Genomic DNA, 23,759 nt, shown 5'->3' with positions numbered 1-23,759 from the left:
GGTTAAGCATACACTTGACCCCCAGCAAACCCCTCCTAGGTATATATCCAAGATAAAAAACAACATGATCACACAAATATCTGTACATAATTATTAATAGCAACACTATTTATAATCACCAAACAGCTAAAACAACCCAAGTATTCTTCAATGGATGAATGAAGAAACAAATTGTGGAACATCCACGTAATGGAATAATATTCAGGAACAGAAAGGAACGAACTATTTCTAAATACAACAACCTGAATGAATTTCAAAGGCATATGTTGAGTGACAGAATCGCTATGGAAAGATTACATACTGCATGATTCTGTTTATGTACGGTATCCTGGACAAGGCAACATGGTAGGGACAGAGAAAAGTTTGGTGTTTGCTAGGGGTTAGGGGTAGGGAGGAGAGTCTGACTGCCAAAGTGTGATATAAGGGAACTCTTCGGAATACTGGAATTGTTTTATATTCTGTTGAAGGCACTGATTACAGGAATCTATACACATGTTAAAGCCCACATGAATGTAATTTTTAAAAAGATAAATTTTGCTGAATGAATAAAAAAAAAGAGCTGGCCAGAAATTAATAGCACATGCCAAGTGTGGTCTAAGTAGAACAGGGCAGAGTGGATCTATCCCCTTCTTAGTTCTAGGAGTTCTAGATCACAGGTCGGCAAACTACCTCTCACAGGCTAATTGTAGCCCACTGCCTGTTTTTGTAAATAAAGTTTTATTGGAACATAGCCACAAGCATTGCTTTACACACTGCCTATGGATGCTTTCATGCTAAAACAACAGAGTTTAGCTGTTGAGACAGAGACTATATGGCCTAAAAAGCCAAATATATTTACAATCTAGCCCTTTATGGGAAAAGTTTGCTGAATCCTGCTCTAGATACTTGCATGAATACATCTGTGGGCAGTAATACATGTTACCACTAATTTTTTTCTTATCTACTTTAAACACGGGTGGACTCAAGTGCATTACCATATAGATATACCCTTATGAAACTTCATTTTATTAGATTTGGTCCATCTGGTAAGCTGTTTTCCTGATTCCGACACATGGTATTGTTAGCAAGCTTGCTTAGTTTCATCATTACCCATGGGTCAGGGGCTGAGCCCTGCAGTAATCACTTAAAATCTATTTCTTCAGCCCTATATCATCATGGTTAAAGACGGAATCCAGGCTCCCTGGGTTGAGATCTTGGTTCTGCCACTGGCTAGCTGTTGAACTTGGAAAGTCACTTAAGCTCAAAGTACCTCCATTTCATTACATGCATTGGTGGAGATGATGATAGCATTAGCTTCCTGGCATTGCTGTGGTGATTATTTGAGTTACTATATGTAAACTCCTTAAAACAGTGTTAGGTATAAAAATCTGCTATGCAACCATTTGATATTATTATTAGTGTGTAGATTCTTTTGTTTTTAAAGATTTTATTTATTTATTTATTCATGAGAAATACAGGCAGAGGCAGAAGCAGGCTTGCTGCGGGGGGACCAATACAGGACTCAATCCCAGGACCCCAGGATCATTACCTGAGCCGAAGGCAGATGCTCAACCACTGAGCCACCCAGGCACCTCTAGTGTGTACATTTAATTCAGGCCAAATTGACTTCCAGTCCTGTTTCAATCCCTTTAGTAGCTATATGGTTATGTGCTTTGGGACAAATTATTTAACCTCTCTGAGGCCTCCAGGCTGCCCTTGGCCCATCAGTCAGTGGTCTCTGGGTAATGAGCAAAGCACTTCTGGAGAAATCACACAAAATCTAGATTGGAACTTTGACACTGCCTCATAATCTTACTAATAGTATTCCTTAGGTAGCCCCCTTTCTCCCTGTCAATGATTATTTCAAACCTTCTCCAATCTCCTCAAACCTCTAAACTTTTCCCTGATTACCTCCAACCTCTACTGGCTCTTCAGGAGACTTGGGCTGGAAATAAAAAATTGTGAAATGCTTCCGCATTTACTTCTAGTAAGTTTTTGAGTTTGATCTTTAATGCATCTGGAAATACTACTGTTGTGTGGTGTGAGGTAGGAATCCAAGATTAACTTGAGGAGAACAGAAATGTTTGTGATACCATCCTTCCTATCTAAGAATAATACGCCTTTCCATTTCTTTATTCTTTAGTGTCTCTCATAGTGACTTAATGTGTTCATATAGCTTCTGGCACATTTCTTGTTAAATGAATTCATAAGATATAAATTGGGTCTGTTGGCCCATTATATCTTACAGTTGGTTGCTTACATGTAAAGACTGTTTCTATATATTTTGCACACTGAAATATTGCTGAATTGTTGTATTGTTTGTAATAGTGCTTTTGGGGATTTCAGGAAAATAGTGTGTATGTGTGTGTGTGTGTATACACATATATTATCTACAGATAATTATTTACATATTCTCTCCTATTTTAATACCTCTTATTTCTTTAGCTTGTTTAATTGCCTTGGCTCACCTCCAGGATAATATTAAATAATAATGGTGATAAAGAACATTTAGTCTGATTTCTCAACTATAATGGGAATGCTTTTAGAGTTCCTCTGTGAAATGTTACACTAGCTTTTGGGTTGAGATGGATGTATTTTGTCACATTAAGGATGTTTTCACCTATTTCTACTTTATCCAGAGTAAGTGTTGAGTTTTGTCAAGTATCATTTAGCATCGATGAAGATGATCACATAGTTTTTTCTTTCTTATTCTATCCATAAAAAGCACTATATTAATGGATTTCTTAATACTGAACCAGCTTCACTTTCCTGGAATAAAACCCACTTGGTCATGGTTCATATCCTTAAAAGTTCTATCTCAATCTATTAGCAGTTCACTGAAGAAATTTGCATCAATATTCACAAGTGATGTTACTCTGTAATTTTCTGTTTTGCATGCTGTTTTTGTCAGATTTTGGCATCAATGTGATGTGCTGATTTGGCTTTCCCCCCCCCCCAAAAAAATACTTTGCAATATTTTCTTCTGGTTCTATGTTCTGAAACTGCTGAGCTGTATTGTTCCTCCATGGTTTGGCTTAATTTCCCTATGAAACCTCACCTGGGATTGATGATTTCATGAATGAGTGGGACTCCATTTCATTGATGGTAGTAAGTCTGTTTAGATTTTCTCTTTTCTGGAGACAGTTTGAGTCAATTACATTTCACTAGAAAAATTATCCATCTCATCTAGATGCTTATATTTATTTGTGCAGAGGTGAGTAAATTGCCACTAACAATTATTTTGATTTTCTCTGAATCTGAAAAGTTATTACTCTTAATTATTCCTTGTTTTATGTATTTGTGCTTTCCCCCCATTTTTCTCTTGGAGAGGTTAACTAACAAATCATTGATTGCTATTCCTCTTTTATCTCAGAAAAAGATGTATCTTAAATGTGCTAATTCTAATGATTTTCTGTCTAAAATTCATTACTTTGCAGCTCTTTATCTACTTTTAAAATTGCATCTTTAGGCTCTTGTATCACTGCTTTGGCTCTTGTTTTTTTAAGATAAAATTGCTTCATTTTAAAATAATTCATGCCACTGTGTTGGTCATAGCTTTGATTTGTTCCCTAGCAACATTTTTAAAATTCCTTTTCCCCCCCTTTCTTCCTTTTTGTTTTTGTTTGGTATTTCTGCAGAGCTCTTACAGTTGTTCATTTTTTCATTATTACTAATTTTTTTTTAGTGATAAGAGTTTTTCCTGGACAAGAGTGGTTTGCAGGATATTTTTGTGGCAGCAGGGGATGTGGCTCCATTCCAGACTAGCAGGAGTTCTCTTCTCAACACCAGTGTGTGCGATCAAGTGCTTTGGCCTTTATTTCTGTCTTATCAAGAGATATCAGGCCTACAGGCTGCTCATAAAGCAACACCTCACTCTTCTACCTTGCCTCAGCAACAAAGTGCTTTCCACAAATGTGGATCAGTTACGAAACTTCTCATTCATTTCTGCCTTTCCCACTTCTCAAGATCTGCATGTTCCAGATTTGGTTCATAGAAGCTTCCATTACAAACCTTCACATCCATCCCCATTATTTCTGTATTGGTTTTGCTTTACATGGTGTGCCATTTATCCTTTTTTCTTAAAAAAAGTATTTATTTTAGGGAGAGAGAGTACAAGCAGGGGTAGGGGCAGAGGGAGAGAGAAACAATCAGACTTACCCCCGAGTGGGGAGCCTGATGAGGGACTCAGTCCCAGGACCCTGAGATCATGACCTAAGCCGAAATCAAGTGTTGGATGCTTTACCAACTGAGCCACCCTGGCACCCCTGTGTTACTTATCCTAAAAAGCAGTGTTTCATCAGCTATGCTCTCAATCTATGACCATGGGAACCATCCTTTGGATACTTCCCTGTTTGACCTTCACAAAATAAATTGTGACTTAGGCTTATGTATGTGTGTCTTTTAGTTAGAACAGTTACGGAGTTAACATTTGTTTTTCTCGTTCTCCATAATGCTTTTGGTGATTTACAAGAGAGGATGTGAGCCTTGTTCTATTCTTTCATTTCAAAACTGAAAGATGCATGCCAAATTGACTTGGAGAGGTGACATTCTCAATGTAGTCTCCAAAGACGCTGGTTTTACCTCCACACAGATGCAAGTGCGATGGCTGGCCTCCTGGCATTACCTCTTTTTTTGCCAACCCAATCCCACTAGCACAGTCAGGACAGTATAAGGCTGGTTCTCAAACAACAGTTGGAAGCTATTACTTCTTTCAGATAAGACTAGACTGCTCTTTGGCAAACCAATACACTGTTTCATTACCCTCTGTATACCCAAGATACAGAAAGCAGGTGTAAATTCTACACGTGGCTTAAATTCTCACCTGCTTTCATTCAATTCAATAGAAAATAATAAATCACCATATTCACAGACAGAAACAGGTTGTCAGAAAAACAGACTTATTTTTATAGCACACCTACAATATATAGGGACTCATATATTGACTCAGTTAGTTTAAAGGGGCTACTCTTGCTCACTCCCTGGACAGCTAAATGCTGAGTTGCTAAGTTACTGGTATTTGACATCATCTCTTCCCTGACATGTCCCACATTTGACAGGTTCCCATGAATCACCGGGCCAGTCACCTCGTTACTCACGTTACTCATTTTCCCAATGACGTCTATGTAATCATTTAAAATTCACATCATACATAGCTGCAAGCCCCTAGATTCCACATGAAAATATTTAAACTGCTTGACAGGCTCTAAGTGCATTTGGAAGCACACTAGATGGCTTACCTACATTGTTCACATAATAGTTGTTATAATTAAATTTAGCATCTTTCTTCTGGGTTGGTTTGTGTTTGAGAAAAGAGAAAATGATTACTGGGAGGCAAATAATGGCTAATATCTCTTATGGGCTAATTTGCTCCCATGAATAGCTCACCTCACATATGCATGCTACGTATTAAGTCCATTAGTGCTTTGAATTAGCTTCAGAAAAGGTAATACTCCACATAATTTACCCAGTCAAGGGCATTTTCACCTGCTGATAAATTTACATATTTCCCAATGTCATTAGGTAAGAGCTAGTCATCAGAAGAACAGAGGGTGCAATCAGTAGTTAGTTCATTTATTTGACTCCATCAATGTTAACATTAATTATAGTCTAAATTATATTTAGCAATTGTTGTCTTTCTTGGATGGAACACTACATTACTATTTCAAGAAACTATAATTTTAAAAGTCCACACCAGAAGAGGAGAGATTCTTTTTGAAGCATTCTGGAAGGATTAGTAGTTAAGACTGCTATACAGAAAATCGTTTGCATGATTCCAATTTAAGCATTATTTATACATTAATTTGACAGGATATAAAATCAATTGCCTAATTATTGGTTAAATTTATCAAAGAAATTCTACTGAAAGGTGCTTGATTATGGTGCATAGTTATGATAATATAATCAAATTTCCTTTCAGACATAATTGACCAATTTTGTTCCCCAATTCGTTTCTTTCTTGTTCTTAAGATGGGCTTCTTCATTTCTTTCCCCCTCGTGTAAGTAAAAAAATAGCAAGTACTGTGCACGATTGTTCTGTAATTATTTGGTAGGATCTTTCCATGCTAAAACTGTGCACTTAAACACAGACCTAATACGTGGAATTGCCATAATTTAGAATGCTGTAAACACAGATCATGCCATAATCCAAAAGTGGTACCCATGTCGGTGTTTACCAACCTGATCCATATGGCAGGGAGAGATCTGTAAGATGATACAGTTTATCAAATCAAGTTCCCTAAATCTGAGCTAGCAAATTCAGCATTCCCCATAAACAGTGAATTACCCTTACAGATGTTAGACTATGAAATTATCAACTACTGAAGGTACTTTGCTAGGAAACACAATCTGTTCGGCGTCAAGCCTAAGAGAAGCGCTCTATCTGCGTTTTTGACTTGAGAAAGGACTTAATTGATAGTTTGTTGATACTTTTAAGTCAGTTCTTGCAAGGAACAAATAAATCATAGTACTGCAAAACAAATAATCATTGAACATCCATCCTCAGCTAGTAGCATTTAGTGCCTGCTGCTCTCCTTGGCTTAACTCTTTCAGAAATGATGACTCTAGGACTCATCAAACCCTGTGGAGCTCAGGAAAGAAGCTGCCTCTGCCTAGATTATTACATATGAACAGCTTTGGAGTAGATGAATTGTAACTGCAGAACGTCACTACCAGGGCCAGAGTTATTGTTGGTTTTCATTTCTGTTTGGACTCAAGGGTAGCTTGAGTCTAAAGAGCAAATGGTGTGCCTTTAAGTCTCTGATTTGTAAAATGTATAATATTCAACAATGTACTTGATAGGTAGCAAAGACAAGTGAATTGGGGTGGCTTGTTTTATGGTGGAAGGGTGGTTAGAGGCAGAGGTGCTATAGGCTGGGGAATTCTGGTCTGCTTGCAAACTACTTGAAATTATTTTGGCATAACTGGATTTGTACATCTTAAGGAAGCAACAGCAGCTGAAAGGACTTGGTGGCTGATGCCATCGCAATGGGTGTGAAATCGGAGTGGGTTTGAGTGAGCCAACAGGAACAGAATGAACGGAAAGCATGGCGGTTGTTGGAGACCTGGGGGCAACTGACACCTCCCTAGGTGCCACTTGTTCCTATTCTGCAAATTGTGACTATTAATGCCGAGTTACAGGACTGTCGTGAGAGGCACACGACTCAATGTGCTCAACTACTCTCCCTGGAAGTGGCACTTTACTATTAGTTTTCATTAGTGGCAGTAATTTGTCACTGTTCTTATTTGATTATTTGAGGTGAGATTTGACAATATTGAGGTGAGGATGGGCAAGAGGAAAGAAATAATTCCTGACACCTGCTCCAATTCTGTTGGTTTGGTGGTATTCTTAAAGTTGCCAGAACTAAGTCAGCCAGCATCTGGGACAATTGTTTTTTTTTTTAAATCTAGAGATTCTCCCCATAGGTTTGTGATAGGGCAGTGGACAGTTTGGTGTAGTGTCAACTGAAGACCAGGTTCCATTTCTGCTTCTGCTGTGTACTAGCTTCACCCTCGCTGCAGGTCATTTATAACCTCTCTGGGCCTCAATCTCCTGAAATAATTAGGGATGGCGCCGCAGTTTTGTATCAAAGATAATGGGGTTCATGTGCTTGCCAAGGCAATCATGTGCCATAGAAAAATCAGGTCATTCTATCAGAGGAGGTGGGCTACAGGACAGTATAAGAAGCAGGAACACAAAGAAAAAGAAGTGGAAGAAGTGGCCTGAGGGAGAGCTGAGACCACGATCAGAGGTGAGGGCAACTTGCAAAGAAAGCCAATTGGTCTAAATATGAATGGTGCTTTGGAAAAGGAGGTTGAAATAAAATGCATTAGGACAAAGTATTTCTGTTGCTACGGGATTGAGGGTCTGAGAGAGGGGAGAGGCCAGTGTTGTTGTAGTTGGTTTAATAAAAGAAGTCTGGCCCAATGTGAGATGCAGTGGGTCTGCATGCTTCATTTGCTGGGTTGTGGAGGGCAAAAAGGGGTGTGTGTGGATCAGTGAGGTGGGCATGTTGGGAGAACAAACAGATTGAGATCTATCTCCAGGTTTCCCATGCAGACTGTGTGCACGCTTTAAGGGTTCTCTCGCTGCAGGTGCATAGTGGGGTGGGAGGGCGAGTTATTACCCCTTCTTTGCTACATGAATAGATCAAAAAGCTGCACAGCTAGAGAGTGATGAACACAGCTCGTCCCACCCCCGGGCTTGAGCTCCTTCCTCTACACACCTACACCTCAGCCACGGAGAACATGAACTTGCCGGTCTGAAAAGCACAGAAGGGGTCAGAGAGAGGTGGAGAGAAGAGGTACCCCCTGACCCCAGAAGGAGGCAGATGGGGAGCAGGGCAACACAGAGCACCATGACGCCATCCGCCCAGCTCCACAGCCCTCAAACGAGCAGGAACACAAGCCTGTTGTGCTATACAATGTGGGCTTTACAGATTTAAGAATCCCTCACAAAATTTAGGACATTGGCTTCAAGATTCTTATTTTTATTCTAGGCATGGGAAATGAAACATGGTATTCTTCAATAAAGGAAAGCACACTCATTAATGGGACTGTTGAGAAAAAAAAAAAACAGAATTCTATACAATCTATAGCCCTTCAAAAAAAAAAATACGTTTCCCTAGATTCTCTTTCAAGAACAGAAGGACTTTTGTTACTTCCTCAAAGGGTGCTATCTTTTACGAGCTTATTAAGGCAACCTGCTTCTTTTCTTTCCATGTTTAAGTGACATTCTGTTGTTTCTCTAAGTGGCTCCTCCAGCGGACTGGGGCCGCCAGCCTCTGCCAGGTGTTCCCCTGGCTCCCCTCTCTCAGGCAGCGTGCAAGCACACAGGCAGCAGGGCCAGGCTGCTCTTAAGAAGAGACTCCAGTTGTGACCAATTAGGTGGTGATTTTGAAATGGGTCTGACATTCCTTTGGGAATTAAGAAAAGAGTGCTGACTTCACTTGGAAGAGAGAAAAACGTTGCCATGTAACCTTTCTCTGAACAAGGCAGCCAACATGCTAGCAAGGATTGGCTGTCTCTGCTTTATTTGACCCATCTCTGCCCAATGCAAGGAGCAGGTGGCTGCAGTCCCAAGGTGCTGCATGCCGATGGAGCTCTCAACAGCCCCCCACCCTCCACCCCGACCCTTGGGCCCCAGGAGAGATGGGAGAGGGGTTCCTGGGCTCTCACAAAAGTAGCCGGTATAGGGGCACCTGGGGGGGCTCAGTTGGTTTGGCGTCCGACTCCTGGTTTTGGCTCAGGTGATGATCTCAGGGTCATGAAATCAAGCCCTGCCTTGGGCTCCACGCTCGGCAGGGAGTCTGCTTGAGATTCTCTCTCTCTCTTCCTCTCTTGTTGCCCCTCTTCTGTCTTGTGTGCATGCTCTCTCAAATATATGAATCTTTCTTTTTTTAAGTAGTCAGCATATCACCAATTCATAGAGTCTCATCTCTGATCAGGGTAATGGGACTCATCAACAATGCTCGTGGGCTGAAAAGGAGGCACGGATATCCCCAACAGGTGAAATTGGTGCTCAGGTCAACTTGACAATAAACAGCTTTGTCCTCTTTATTATTCCTTGGGCTGCACTGTCACAGGGTCCCCAGGAACCCTGGGCTGCCATGAGCGAAGGCAGGCACCACAGGGTGTTGCAGGCGGGGACGGTGAGCTCCTCACTTCAGTAGGTGGAGGGAGGGGGGTGCAGACTTTTCAATGGCACACAAATTGTTTTCTTTCCTGGGCGGCAAGCCTGCGTGCTTTTCTCATGGCCACACTGATCATCATTTATCATAATAATGAGCATCTATAGCGCTTGGCAGCTTCTAAGGGAATTAGGACAGGTATTATTATCCTGTTTCACGGACAAGGAATGGAGATTCAGAACGATGGGAGTTCTCCGTCCAAATCACAGAGTGACAAACAGCAGGGCAGGCCCTGGGACTCCTGTTCTTCATATACCATGTCACCTCGCCTTATGACGCTAACAGCCAGACACAGGAGACCCATTTTCCCAGCTGGGCTCTGGTTCTTCCCTTCGCTTAAGTGTCTACTTTGGGAGTTGTCACTGACATCTTTTGCAGCTCTGGGCTGCCTCCGAGCCATTCTTAGGCACACATTCCCTCCCATCAGTAGCGGTTCCTACAACTTGCCTTCTCTCTCAAGTCTCTCCTTCTCACCACCCGTCCCCACCCTCCCACATCTGGCCCCCGCACCAGGGGCCACAGTCCCCACAACCACGTTCCCACCCATGCTGGTAAGGGAGGCAGCAGGGGTTTGAGGCTCAGATCCCAGAGAGCAGAAAGCCCAAGATTTAGGGTAGGCTGCTGGAATCAGGAGAGTTTCCTGGGGAAGGTGGGGAGTCTCAGAAGAAAGATCCAGAAAATCACAAGAATGAAACGGAAGCCTGGTGAGATGACAAGACTAGCTTGGCCGGGGATGTGGAGAGGACAGGTGAGAAATGAGCTGGGAGGTGTGAGCACCAGGGGCTTGGCTTGAGGTGACACGTGAGGATTCCCCATCAGGATACTCCCAGAAACAGCACAGTAATTACTTTAAACAGCTTAAGCAGATAGATTGCTTCATTATTAAAAGGCACAGAAATAAAGGTTTAAACTCACCCGCAAGATTTCTTCAACACAGCTTGGATCACTGGGAAGGCTTACCTAAAAGAAAATAAACAAACAAAAATTAAGCACCATCTAGTTGTTCTCAGAGAAGCTTGTTGCATAGTATTTTACACAGCAGGAAAAACGGTAATAAGGAAAAGAATGAGAGCTATCAATGCAGGGTTTTCTCCTGTTAAGTACAAAGTAGAAAGTGTCTGCTAGTGGCCAATTTTGTTTTGCTTTAATGAAGCAGTAAGACCACAGGGTAAGGTGCAGAAAGAGGGTGACTCATTCCATCACCAATTTTCTGTAGGAGGCTAGGGCTGTCCTCCCCCATCATGTAGGCTTTACTTGGCTCATTCATCCAAAGAAGGAGCTTGACTTCCCTAACTTTAAGGCTCATTTGACCCTCTGACAGAGTTTAATGTATTATTCATCATCACAGATTTTTAAAAGACAAGGCCTAGAAGGATATCTATGATCGGACTAAGTTCTTTTTTTTTTTTTAATTTAGAGAAGTCTAGCCAGATGCCTACAATTCATATCCAAAAAACCAAGGCTCAAACTCATGGGTAAATTGCACATGTGCCTTGGCTCTTAGAGAGAATGTCACAAACATACAAAGTGAATCCCATGAGCCATCTCTCTTAGTGTGACATCTTCCTAATCAATCGAAATTCAAGCAACTTGTAGAAATGTACTGAGGACTTACTGCCGGTCTGGCACATGGCTCTATCCTCCAGGGACTCTGTAATCAGTGAAAGCCAGAAGCTGAACACCAAAGTGAGACACCAGCTCTAAAGCAGCAACTGGGAGGGACTCAGAGAAAGGTCTGCAGGCATGACACCACCTGTGTGAGTTACAGGCATCCCCCAAATATCGCTCTCTCCTTCACACCTTCACCCTCTTCAGGACTGCAATTTTCTACTTCCACTTCTCTCCAGTTGTGGCAAGGAGAACATTTGGTCTCTTTAATTCACTGCCTCAGAGGACGAAAGGTCAGTCCTGTAAAGACAGCACTGCCAGAGGCTCTATGTCCCAGACCTCTTGCAAGGGCAATTGGGTGATGAACCCCTACTTACCCGGATAGGCTGAGGTAAGGACATAACTCTATTTGGGGGAAGTGGAAAACAGAACATAGCCCCAGTTCCCTTCAACCCGAAAAAGGACATGCTACAACCATCAGCAAATCTTAATTTAGCATTAAGGTCACTACTGTACAGGCATTAATTTAAACCTTTGTTTAAAGGTCTTTGCTTCAGGAGCATAAAATCCCTAGTGGCAGAGGCAGGCTGAGAAAGAGTCACCAATAACAAAGGGGCCATGGGTTATCCTGTATGGTTCCAGGTTACACCTGTTACCCTGAAGTAATTATTGACGGTGTCACCTTTCTCCCTCAAAAATGTCGCAGTTTGGATGATGGCTTATACAGTTACTCTTCCTGGCACAAGAATATTCCAGTACCGGGTAGAAAGAACAGTAGAGGGATCCCTGGATGGCGCAGCGGTTTGGCGCCTGCCTTTGGCCCAGGGCGCGATCCTGGAGACCCGGGATCGAATCCCACGTCGGGCTCCCGGTGCATGGAGCCTGCTTCTCCCTCTGCCTGTTTCTGTGCCTTTCTCTCTCTCTCTCTCTGTGTGACTATCATAAATAAATAAAAAATTAAAAAAAAAAAGAAAGAACAGTAGAAAGAGGCTGAAAAAGTGGGAATCACAGGTAGTTTGGCCTGGCACAGGTCATTCACTCATTCAACAAATTTTCTGAGGGCCAGGGCCCACCGTGCCTCCTGCCTTATGCTAGGCACAGATACAGTGAAAAGCCAAAGGACACACAGCTTCCTCCCTCATGCAGTTTGTAGACTCAAGAGTAAGGTGGATAGGAGGAATCGCCAAATGAAGGATTCCCTGTCCAAATAAGTGTGGGAAATACTGTGATCCACCCCCCACCATGGAAATCCACCACATGAATTAAAGGCTCTGAGCCATGGATCTAACTGTTCAGTGCAACACATCCCCAACTTTCTTGACCAATGAATTCCTGGGTTTTTAGTTTTTGTGATTTTTGTTTCCCAATCAACAATTACCACCATTCCATATGGAACTAGCATTTGCAGAACACACTCTGGGAGGTGCTGGTCTAACATACTACAGGATTACAGAACTCAACTGGTTAGTCTTAACAGCATATAAAATCTCATTCCATTGCTCAATGCTCCAACAACTGTATTTTCCAAGACAGCCTTTGAACTTCCAACAAATAACCCGGGACAAAGGCCAAGATGATTATAGCAGAATAACATTTCAATATCGTTGTTGCATTCCATCCATGTGGGCTGTCTGGCCTCAAAATGTATGTGCCACTTTCATAAAAAAGTGAATACATTTCTCCTTCCACACAAAAACGTAATGTTAATTTTTAAACCACAAAGAAAAACATACCCGCAATATGCAGACACAACAAGAACGCTTGCCTATGCGTCTATAAGGAGGTGGGTGGGAGTTCTGGCCCTACCACTCGGGAACAGGACTTCGAAACTTTACCTCTCTGAGTTCCAGTTTCCCCAACTGTAAAACCAAGTAGAATAAAATAAAATCGCCATCATAATAATACCTGCTCCTTTCAAATCTCACCGGTGGTCTGTGAGCAGCAAATGAAATAAGTGATGTACATGTGCTCCGCACCCCACAAAGCCCCACACGATGATCTAGGTTATTACCCCTTGTCCCATTGTTCTCCTCACTGCTTTATTACAAAGTCGAGTCTTCCCATCTTTTCAAGGAAAGACCTGACTCACTCTCACCAACTGCAAATACCATTCCTACACTGGCTATTATAAATATCCATTTCCTTCTGGGGTAACCGCTGTCAAAATAGAAAGAGTTGTTGACTCGGGGGCTTTGCAGGAAATCTAATAATGACTTCTTGGGGTCAGGAGCAATCAGGATGGGGAAGGGCTCTACGGACGAGGACAGTCAAAGAAGTATGCGTCCATGCCGACTGTTCAGATTGTTTTTCTTTTTTAAGAAAATACTGGAATCCAGTATTGGCATGGTGTCACTAGTCCTGCAACTGGTCTAGCCTGCCCCACAGCTGTTTTCCCCTCAAGACAACTACATTTGAGCAGCAAGGGCTTTCCCTTCTGCGAGTGCTTCTGAATTAACCAGCAAGCATCTCCTCTGCGCCTAGACTAGTGTTAGGGATGGTGTGGTGGGGGCTGGTGACACAAACAGCTATGAGACTTGGCCTCTTTCTCTCGGAGTTAAATGTCTGGATGGGACAGCAAAAGCAAACAATTAGAGACCCACTGGGACATACATTGTAAGGTAGTCGTGACAAGGGTAATAGGATCGTATTCAGCACCCGACCGCCTATTCATCAGTCCTCCCCATTTATTTCTTTAGACAACAAATCCTGATTGAGCTCACACTGTGCTCAGGATGGTGCCAAGGGGAGGAGGGCTTGAGGACGCTGAAGACAACATAATTCCTGGCTTCAAGACTCCACGCAAACTGGGGAGACAAACATTGACACGGGACACAGACAATAGGGAACGGGAGGGCTGACAAAGTGGCGGGGAGAGGGTACCTACCGGGTTCACAGACAGAGCCATGTCCGACAGAAGCTCCCAGCCGCCGAGGTCCCCACTGTCGTCCTCACTCCACATGGGAGTGAGGAGCCAAGGATCTGACATGGCAAGAAGTGGTGGGGCCACCTGAGGCCACTTGAGTCTCAGCCCCCTGCGGAGCTGCGTGCGGGGGTCACTCTGCACACTTAAAGCAGCTGCACTGAGGCTGGGGCTCAGCCCCGGGATGTTGCCCAGTGGCACTCTCACCCCCCCCCACTTCTGTCTCACGAGCTTGCACACATGCACACGCACGCACACCCCTCTGGAGGAGTCACTCGGACAGGTGGGAAAGGAGACTACAGAACTAGTGGTGACAGTGGGATTAGAACTACTGCCCGCCGAGTTGCCAAGCTGCCGCTTAATCCCCGAGCCACCTTCTCCTCCCTTTCAATCCACTCCTGAGCACTCAGATAGTCCACAAAGCACAAGTTAGCCACTCAGAGCTGCGGCGTCCTTTGCATGCCCCCCTCTCCGCCCCCTCCTCCCAGAGCAGAGAGCAGGCTGCACGCCCGCACAGGGGAGGCTGAGCTCTCCTGCCTGGCCCCACACCACCCTGTCTCAGGCCAGGCACGGATGCGGTCCTCCCAGGGCCAGGGACGGCAGGTGCCCAGCAGGCAGGTGGGGAGTTGATGGGGAGCCCTCACAAGAGCCGTCCCCCCCTGCACGTGACCGTGCAGGCTGCCACTGCATGTAGCCACAGAGAGACTATGCACCGATCGTCTGGCCGCTGATAAATACATATCTCAGGAAATAACGAGGGTACCTTTAAAGCATCAAATATTCAATTAACTGCAGCAACAATAAACGAATTGCAGAGGATGGTTTAATCATCCTGGAATTAATCAGTTTGGAGCATACTTCTTGGCGATTAGGGTAATACAAGATATCAGAAATACCCTGATTGAGGCATTGAGAGACATAAGCAGCAGCTAGCACTAACAGACAACACGGAGATGGATGTAAAACATTCAAAGAATAATGATCATCACACCATAACCCGGGGAGGGGGAGCTCAGTGCATACCTCCCAGTACGCTACTATTAAGGGACTGTCGTAACAGAAGGGTCATTATTTTTTTTTTTCCCTAAAAGCACCCTAAGGTTGTCCCACAGTATCTGGTAATCAAAGCTCACTGTTCTAGGCATATTCCACCTTGACATAGACTTCGCAAAGTAAAACTCAAAAATCACAAGCTTAATCGCCGGCGAATGCTTGGATTCCCCTAACAAATACAAGTGACTGAGTGACACATGGCTAACGCCACATACCACCCTAAACGCCCAGCCAAACAATATGCATGACTGACACCCCACGGTGCTTCCTGACTAATTCCGTTTGTATTTTCATTAACAAACTGCCACATTTATCCCCACGACTGATTTCTGGGGCACAGAGCTCCCCCGACACGGCATCACTAATAGAATGAAAAGTCAGGTTGTGATATTGCACTACCAAATGAGTTTGCCATCTTTTAAAAATGTTTAATCCCCATGGTTGGTCATTTGTAAAAACAAGAGGCAACAAGCCTCTGAAGCTCCGATTTGCATGTGCCCGGGGATCCCTTGATCTCTGCACCCCATCCGGGGAGTCTCGGGTTCTCTAATTTGGAAAACTATAAACCCAGTTCACATTAGGATCCATCAGCCCCTGGCTTCCTGCCTCACCTTAACCTGTCCCTATTCTAGTTGGTATTCATGAGTCTCTGATTAAACAGGAACAGTTAATATTACATAAGCTGCAGACAAAAGTCCTCAGGTAATATAACTTTAATCAAAACAAAAAAAGGTTTCACAATGCTTACACGGGTACAGCCAAGCAGCTCATCTTCTGATTTCTTTTATTTATTTATTTATTTATTTATTTATTTATTTATTTATTTATTTATTTATTTTTAATAATAAATTTATTTTTTATTGGTGTTCAATTTGCCAACATACAGAATAACACCCAGTGCTCATCCTGTCAAGTGCCTCCCCTCAGTGCCCGTCACCCATTCACCCCTACCCCTCACCCTCCTCCCCTTCCACCACCCTTAGTTCATTTCCCAGAGTTAGGAGTCTTCATGTTCTGTCTCCCTTTCTGATATTTCCTACCCATTTCTTCTCCCTTCCCTTCTATTCCCTTTCACTATTATTTATATTCCCCAAATGAATGAGACCATATAATGTTTGTTCTTCTCCAATTGACTTATTTCACTCAGCATAATCTTTTTAATCTAGCCAAACTCCTAGCTGTCCAGAGTTGAATTTTACTTTCAAACATGCCTTTTGACCAATAGTTAAGAGAGTCACATGGTCAAAACAGCCTATGTAAAGCAAGCTAATAGTCACCATTCCCTCAAAGTAAAAGAGGAAACACAAAGGAATTTAATGTACTTACCACTATGGGCCAAGTATCAAAAAATGACCTTCTGTCTAGAATCTTATATGGCATTAAACTAAATAGGAAGGGGGCATGATTACATTTTATTTATTTGAGCAAATAAATGAGATAATTTACTCTATTTTTGGGGGGCATCAAGGGGTAGCAGAAAGAATACGGTCTTTGAAGCTGGACCGACTCGGATTCTAATCTCAGCTTCGATATTTAATTTGCTCTGTGAACTGGGGCAAGATCCTTGAACTTCTCCAAGTCTGTGTCTACCTAACTACAGGAGGGGAATAAAAAAATACACTTGTAGTACCGTTATGTGTCTGAGATGTACATCATAAGCCCCCTTCCCAACTTCTATTGCAAGTTGCCTCAAAGCCAGGTGTCTTGACACTTGGAATCACCAAGGAGACAGTCTGGTCTCCTTGTAAATTGGCCCCCATGACATCACATGCATGTCACTAATTGTTAAAGCCTATTGAGGGGGCCCAACGTATAAGGAGTCTCGGGCTGCTGCTCCATCTGGTGGCTCTCCCTGAAGATGACAAATGATGCTGAAGATGGAACATGAGGGGGGTAGGACAACAGAGTGACGGGGCGGGGGGAGGTGTGGGGGTGGGAGGGGGGAAGAGTGTGCAACGTGCTTCATTATGAGGACATCTCTTCTCTGATTACATTAGGCATGGGCAAGGGCAGAATGCATATGCAGAAAGGCCCATCATCAGCTGAGAGTACCTAATGGCAGATGGAATTTCAAGTGAAGAGTACTTAATTCAGTGGGCTCTGAATAGCCATTAGCTCATTGTTCATTTATTTGGTGTAATAACTAGCTTCTATAGAAGAGTGAGCTATAAATGGGGAGCGGGATTATGGTCTTAAAGAAAAATAAGGTACACATCTAGAAAGATCGCCCTAAGAAACCTAGAGGCTATCTGGAAGTTCTCTGGTCACCTGGGCAGGGCAACGAGGTTATTCTGGCCACTGCCACTGTGTCGCTATCCACAGCCAAACCTAGGCTACACACCGTTCACTGTGAAGGAGCCCCAGGGCCAGACCCCCTGAGTACACATTCTCGAGGTTTTGTGCCTAGATTCCTTAATTGTGTTGCTCACACATAAAGTGTATTCTCCTCCTCGTTGCCAGCCTCCCAATCTCAGGCCCACCTTGCTTGCCCTTTCCTGCCTGGGATCTTAGCCTTGCTCTTGCCCTATAACCCACAGACCCTCTGGCTGTGGTCTCTCCCCTTTGAGATTTCTAGAACCAAGAACCATTTAAAATAAGAATCTTATCCCAGTAAATCCCTACTTGCCACACTGCCATTAACCATTAATGTTAACAGCAGGATTGTGGGCAGGCCGATAATCTTCTAGTAAAAGAGGGTACTGGAAAGCAACAGATACAGACTGGAGTGACATCAGGCAACTTCTGAACTCTATCAATAGCTGCTGTTAATGAGGCCAGCATGCATGATGGACACGTATCGAGAAGATGTTCCAAGAAGCAAGTTCACTTTTGAATTTTGTCATTTAAAGAATAAACACTAGAGGTTTTAGAGTGTTCATATAATCCTAACACCCCACGATCACAGCAAATTCTCATGATATATGGCAACCAAACCATTGCCAGGCAGCCATCTCCTTTTCAGCTAACTATGATCTGATAAAGGAGGGAAGGAAAACATACCGACAGGAAACAGTTTCGTGTCCAGGTTTTCCAGCACTAATTAGCTGTGTGGTTTGGGACAATTCACTTCATTGCTCTCCAGCCTCTACAAGAAAGGCAGGGGAACATGCTACAAGTTCCTAATGTTTTGTGTCTCACATGATGTTACAAAAACAATCAGAGACCTACATAAGATAACCAACTGTTTAGTTTGCCATGAAAGGTCATTCCAAAAACAATATCCAAAAGGTAGGAAGGGTACAATCTCCAAATACATGACAGGTTCTTCAAAACATAAGACAGCAAACTTAGACCAACATCAAACATACATACCACCGTTCTTACAGTTCCCATTTTGCCACAGAATAACCTTTGTCTTGAACGGGTTGCCAGGTGAGATGATCTCTGGGGTATCTTCTGCATTTTGTAATTTGACACACCTTCTATTTGATTCTGTTACATTACTTATATTTTATTCTACGTAGCAGTAGACTTCTGGACAGTCAATTCTCTATCTCCTACCCATGGATTATTTTCTCCATGGACCACTGTTCTCTTTCCCTGCAGATGGCTTTTAAATGCACAAGAGAGGCAGACTCGTTTTTGGACCAATCAACAGAAACATAATTAAGAAAGCAACCCTCATGTAACAAGTCACACAGAACACACAGCACACACATCCTGTGGGCCTTACCTGTGAAACTGGTTTCACACCTTAGTCATCCTGAAGATGAACCTGAAGACCACTTAGGAAAGACCATTTGCAGTCTCTTTTGCTAGGAGTCCACATTCCCTACAGTACAGCATATGATCTATCATGTGCCGTGTATTCCAAAGCCCAACATGAATTCTTAGGAGGGGCTGGGGTGGGGGAAGGGGCAGGAGGAAAATCAGGTAGCACGGTGTCCTAGAAGCCTGGAGAGGAAAGTGCTTTAAAGAGAAAATGGCCATTAAATAAGACAAGGATGAGGACTTGGAGGTTGAGTTTGGCAAGGTCTAGGTCATGGGCAACCTTGGTCAGAGCTGTTTCAGTGGCACGCTGTGAGGCTAGTGTGAGCGCAAAGCTGACTGGAGTGTGTTGAGGAGGGAGTGGGAGGATGGAAGGAGAGAGCAAATGATCGATTCCTCCTGTAAAAGGGAGCAGAAAAATGGGGAGAGAGGAAGTGGTGATGTGGGCCAGGTCAAGGTTTTTACTTTTTTTTTTTAAGAGAGATGATATTAAGGCATTTTATAAACCAGTGGGTGGAGAGAGGGGAAAAGTGTTGCAAAAGAGAAAGTGGATGGTTGTAAAAGCAAAGTCCTTGAGGAGGAGAGAGTGCATCGGGACACAATTGGAGAAGACGGCCTGAAACAGGAGCATGGACACTCTGGATGCTCCTTCCATTGTAACAGGGAGGGAAGGCAGAGTGTATATAGACAGAAGCAATTGGGTTAGAGCAATTAAAGATGAGAAGATGCGGCGGCCCTTGTCTGATTGTATCTATTCTGCTCCATGCAGTACGCGGCAAGGTCATCAGCTAAGGATGGGGGGTAGTTATTGGAAATGTGAAGAGAAAGGAAAGGCGGGAAATAGTTGTCTTGGAGAACAGAACCATGGATTTGCTAGGGATGCCTAACAGAACTCTCAGGTGATGTTGAAGGGAGAGACAGAGAGAGGGAGAGAGAAGAGAGAGCACTAGCGAGCTACCTGAGAAACACAGGAGATGCTGTGCATACCCTCAGTTGGGAGAGAAAGGAAGGGGGAGGCAGGGGGAAAGAGAAAGAGCTGGAGGCCAAGTAGCTCCAGTGATTTAGAAGGAGGTGACACTCTGCTCCCCACTAATAGTACTGCCCTTTCCAGCACTGATTAGCTAATTACCTACAGTTCACAGTTCTCCAACTGCTCTAATCCGTGAGAGGCTTCACTCTGTATGAAACAAGCAGAGAGCCCAGGAGCAGGAGTAATGATTTTCTGGGACCACACAGTGGCGAAGCCCATAATATTATGCAGAAGGCCAGATGAAAATAAGCCCAGGGCCAAATACGGCCACAGAGCTGGAGGATCTCCTCTCTGGGGCTAAATGAATTCAACTTGGTCTCTAGGGAAGCAGAGAACCCGATTAACCCACAGCCTCCTGAGACAGAGCATTCCTATACAGCATGGAAAAGAAGTTGCCAGATCGTTTCAAGAGGAGTTGCATTAAATTATTCAAATATTTTGCATTTACACAAACACTTATCATGTGCTCATTAGCATGAAAGATTTTATTTATTTATTTTTTAAAGATTTTATTTATTTATTCATGAGAGACACACAGAGAGAGGCAGAGACACAGGCAGAAGGAGAAGCAGGCTCTCTGTGGGGAGCCCAACATGGGACTCAATCCCAGGACCTCAGGATCACGCCCTGAGCCAAAGGCAGACGCTCAACCACTAAGCCACCCAGGTGCCTCAACAGGAAAGATGTTTCAAAAGATGATTTTCTCTTATAATACACCTTGGATGGACAAGTTCCTCAAAAGCATTTATGGTTGTATAAAGATACAAGGACTTCTGTTTTTCTGGTAGCTCCTCAAGATAGTGCTACGGGCATCTTATGGGGTCTTCAATTAAGTGCTGTAACCCCATTTATAAAAGAACCTTTTAATCTATCTTTGGATTATATTGTTTGAAAAACTTGCAGAAAATGAAGGTCTTTCCTTGACATTCATAATCTCTCACCCAAGAGAAAAGCACTCTGGTCTTCTCCTGAATACGCAGCTAATGATATAAATGTCTATTGTAAAACGAGAAACCCAGATTTCAGTTGGATTTTTATCTAGCTAAATTCTCCTTAGAGTCACATAAGCAGAACAGACTCTATGAGTTGTACCCACACATGCCCTCAATAAAGATGTGACAACAGCATACACTTGATAGAGAGTGGCTCCACTTTCAGACTAACCTCTAATGAACTTGGTGCCTTCTTGGCTCTCTAAACCCTGCATTTAGGATTGTCTTAATTGCCAGCGGATGACACCGCGTTCCACAGAAAAAGTTACAGTTGCTCTTCTCAGACAGTGATGATCCCAAAGAACAAGCAGCACACATGGGGACTGAATCTTCACCAGCTCCCCTATTATTTATAACTCTAATTAAAACACTTTTATCTATTAATGCCAAGTGACACTGCTAAATATATTCAGGGAAGTTCACATTTTTTCCCTATACTTCTGAAATCTCTTAGATCTGCGCCCACTTACACGTGGTTTCACTGTTCGCTAAAATGAAACGATAGCTAAGAATAACTCACTTCCATTAGATTTATAAATCTCATTAATTAATTCTACATCTCCAATGGTGTAGAGACCAAACTCAAATGCAAGATCTAATTAAAGAGAAGTAAAAAAAATGTTAAGAAACAACACTGAGATTGAAACACAGAAATAACTGTTTAGCCCCAAATTAATGAGGCGCTATGCTAAGCAAGCATGTCCATTAATCCCTAATGAGGATTTTAAACACATTAAAACTTCCTAATACAAAATGTTTGCCTTCCTTTTATCCAATAACAAATAAGCCAATAATTTTCTGGCTCTAAATGACACTATTAACTGTCACGGCATGTTTTATTTGACAAACCCTCCATTCAAATACTGTAAAACCAATTAATTTGCCTGCTGTGAAATGTGTTTCTTGATAGCTTTTATGCGATTTTTTTTCTTCTCAAAGAAATGTAAATAGGAGGTCAATGTAGGTGCCTGATTTTGCTTTAAAAAATATGCCACAGTAGCTATAGGTTGTCTACCCTGTTTGCAATTCAAATGAATTGAAAGACAACCTCCATTTTCAGGTCACAATTGCAAATTGGTCTCCTGATAAGTAAACTGTGTCAGAGTAATAGTTTGATTACCATGAAGATGGTCTCGTGTTTGAGAACAGAGAGTTGGCAAAATTACCACATTGTTTGATTATAAATAATGGTTCACAATCCTGGCCCTTACCACTTCCTGCTTTGTTAGGCGAACTGGCATTGTGACTTGTCTCCAGCTCCATCCAGACTTCCCCTAAATGCACCTGCTCGTGTTTCCCGAAACTGCTCTCTAAAACTGGACTTTATTCCTGATGCTTTTATTTGAAAACACCACAACTGGTTACACTTTTTTGTTGGCAGAAAAATCAATAGAACAAATACAAGAAGTTCCTGTTTCTTAAACTTCCCCTGGGTCTTACTTAGTATCTGCAGTTAGCTTGAGAGATGGCCCCAAGGCCCCATCTTCCGAGCATTTATGGGACGTTCTGAAACATTTGGCTCACGGAAGGGCATGGCATTTTTCCAGAAAATCACTCTGCAAACACAGACCCTTGACACAGCATCGTAAAGAAAAGGTCTGTGGCATTAAGTGTGGGCCTGCTCTGTGGTGCATCTTGAGACCACTGTATTATACACCAAAGACCAAAGAGGGAGTGATGCATGGTGTACCATGGTCTATGGAGTCTAACATTTTATGCCAATTAATGTGGACAGCATATGCATGGCACCAATGATCTTCACTTGTCTCACATCCGCACGAAAACCTGGGATTGGTTACTTCTGAGCTGTGAACGGCTGCAGGATAAACAGACACCTGGCAGGTGTTTATAATTCCAGGTATAATTACAACACATTACTGATACAAATAAAATACACTCAGTGAGATAACCACACTTATTCCTGAATCAGTGTGGTTGGAGGACTTCCAAACTTGGGGAGTTTAGAAAAAATCTATTCATGTTAAGAAAATTGTCCCAAATGGAAAATGTATACTGCATCCCCACTCCGCAGAGTACCCTGTGTTAAGCATTATGGGAAATTCAGTAAATGCAGTAGATGATAAAAGACTAAATATCCACAGGGAGCATATACTCCAGATGAACATACAGGACCTACATACCTACAACAAGTAATGACAGTGCCAGTTAGCACATATTTTCTGATCTTTGAACCAGGCACACGGACAGGAGGATTTTTCACTGAGTGAGTATGAGAGCCAGTTTGGCCATCCAGTCATTTGGATGACCAAATGTGCGAATTTCCAGAGTATCTAATACAGGAAGAATGAAAGTGATTATTTCACATCAGGACTATCCCATAAATCCCAATGGCAATTCTGCTTTTAAAAAAGACGGATGTGGAAAAAAAAAGAAGGATGTGGGATGCCTGGCTGGCTGAGTCAGTGGAGCGTGTGACTCTTGATCTCGGGGTCATGAGTTCGAGCCCCACATTGGGTGTAGAGATGACTTAAAAATAAAATTCTAAAAAATAAAATAAAAAGGACAGATGAATGGCTTTGACAATACTTGTAACAGGAAGTCACAGGAGGGAAACCTGTCTGTGGATCTGGGGTGGTCAGGCAAGGAAGTGAGTGAGACTTGACCTTACCTTTGAATAAGAACAGATTTGGACAGGTAGTAACTATAGCACTGTATGCCTTCTGGCAAGTTACAGTTTCTCCAGATGTAAAACAAAGGGGCTGGCCTAGAATCCAGCCTCAGAAGTGACTCCAGTCCTGTTAAAACAAGTCTATCAGTCTGTG

General features: G+C 42.9%; 1 protein-coding gene across 6 annotated transcripts in view; it reads right to left on the bottom strand.

Annotated features, from left to right (window-relative positions):
- The window catches only part of AFF2 (ALF transcription elongation factor 2), a 473,257-nt gene that overhangs the window by 176,213 nt on the left and 273,285 nt on the right, over positions 1-23,759 (bottom strand). For all 6 annotated transcript variants that reach the window (XM_025460809.3, XM_049107360.1, XM_049107359.1 and 3 more), the window contains one exon: positions 10,581-10,625. In XM_025460809.3, coding sequence (XP_025316594.1) covers positions 10,581-10,625 — 45 coding nt within the window. The remainder of the gene's footprint in view (positions 1-10,580; positions 10,626-23,759) is intronic.

This window comes from Canis lupus, chromosome X, assembly GCF_003254725.2.
Source record: "Canis lupus dingo isolate Sandy chromosome X, ASM325472v2, whole genome shotgun sequence".
NCBI lineage: Eukaryota > Metazoa > Chordata > Mammalia > Carnivora > Canidae > Canis > Canis lupus.
The sequence above is the reverse complement of the archived record's forward strand: the minus strand, read 5'-3'. Positions and strand labels throughout refer to the sequence as shown.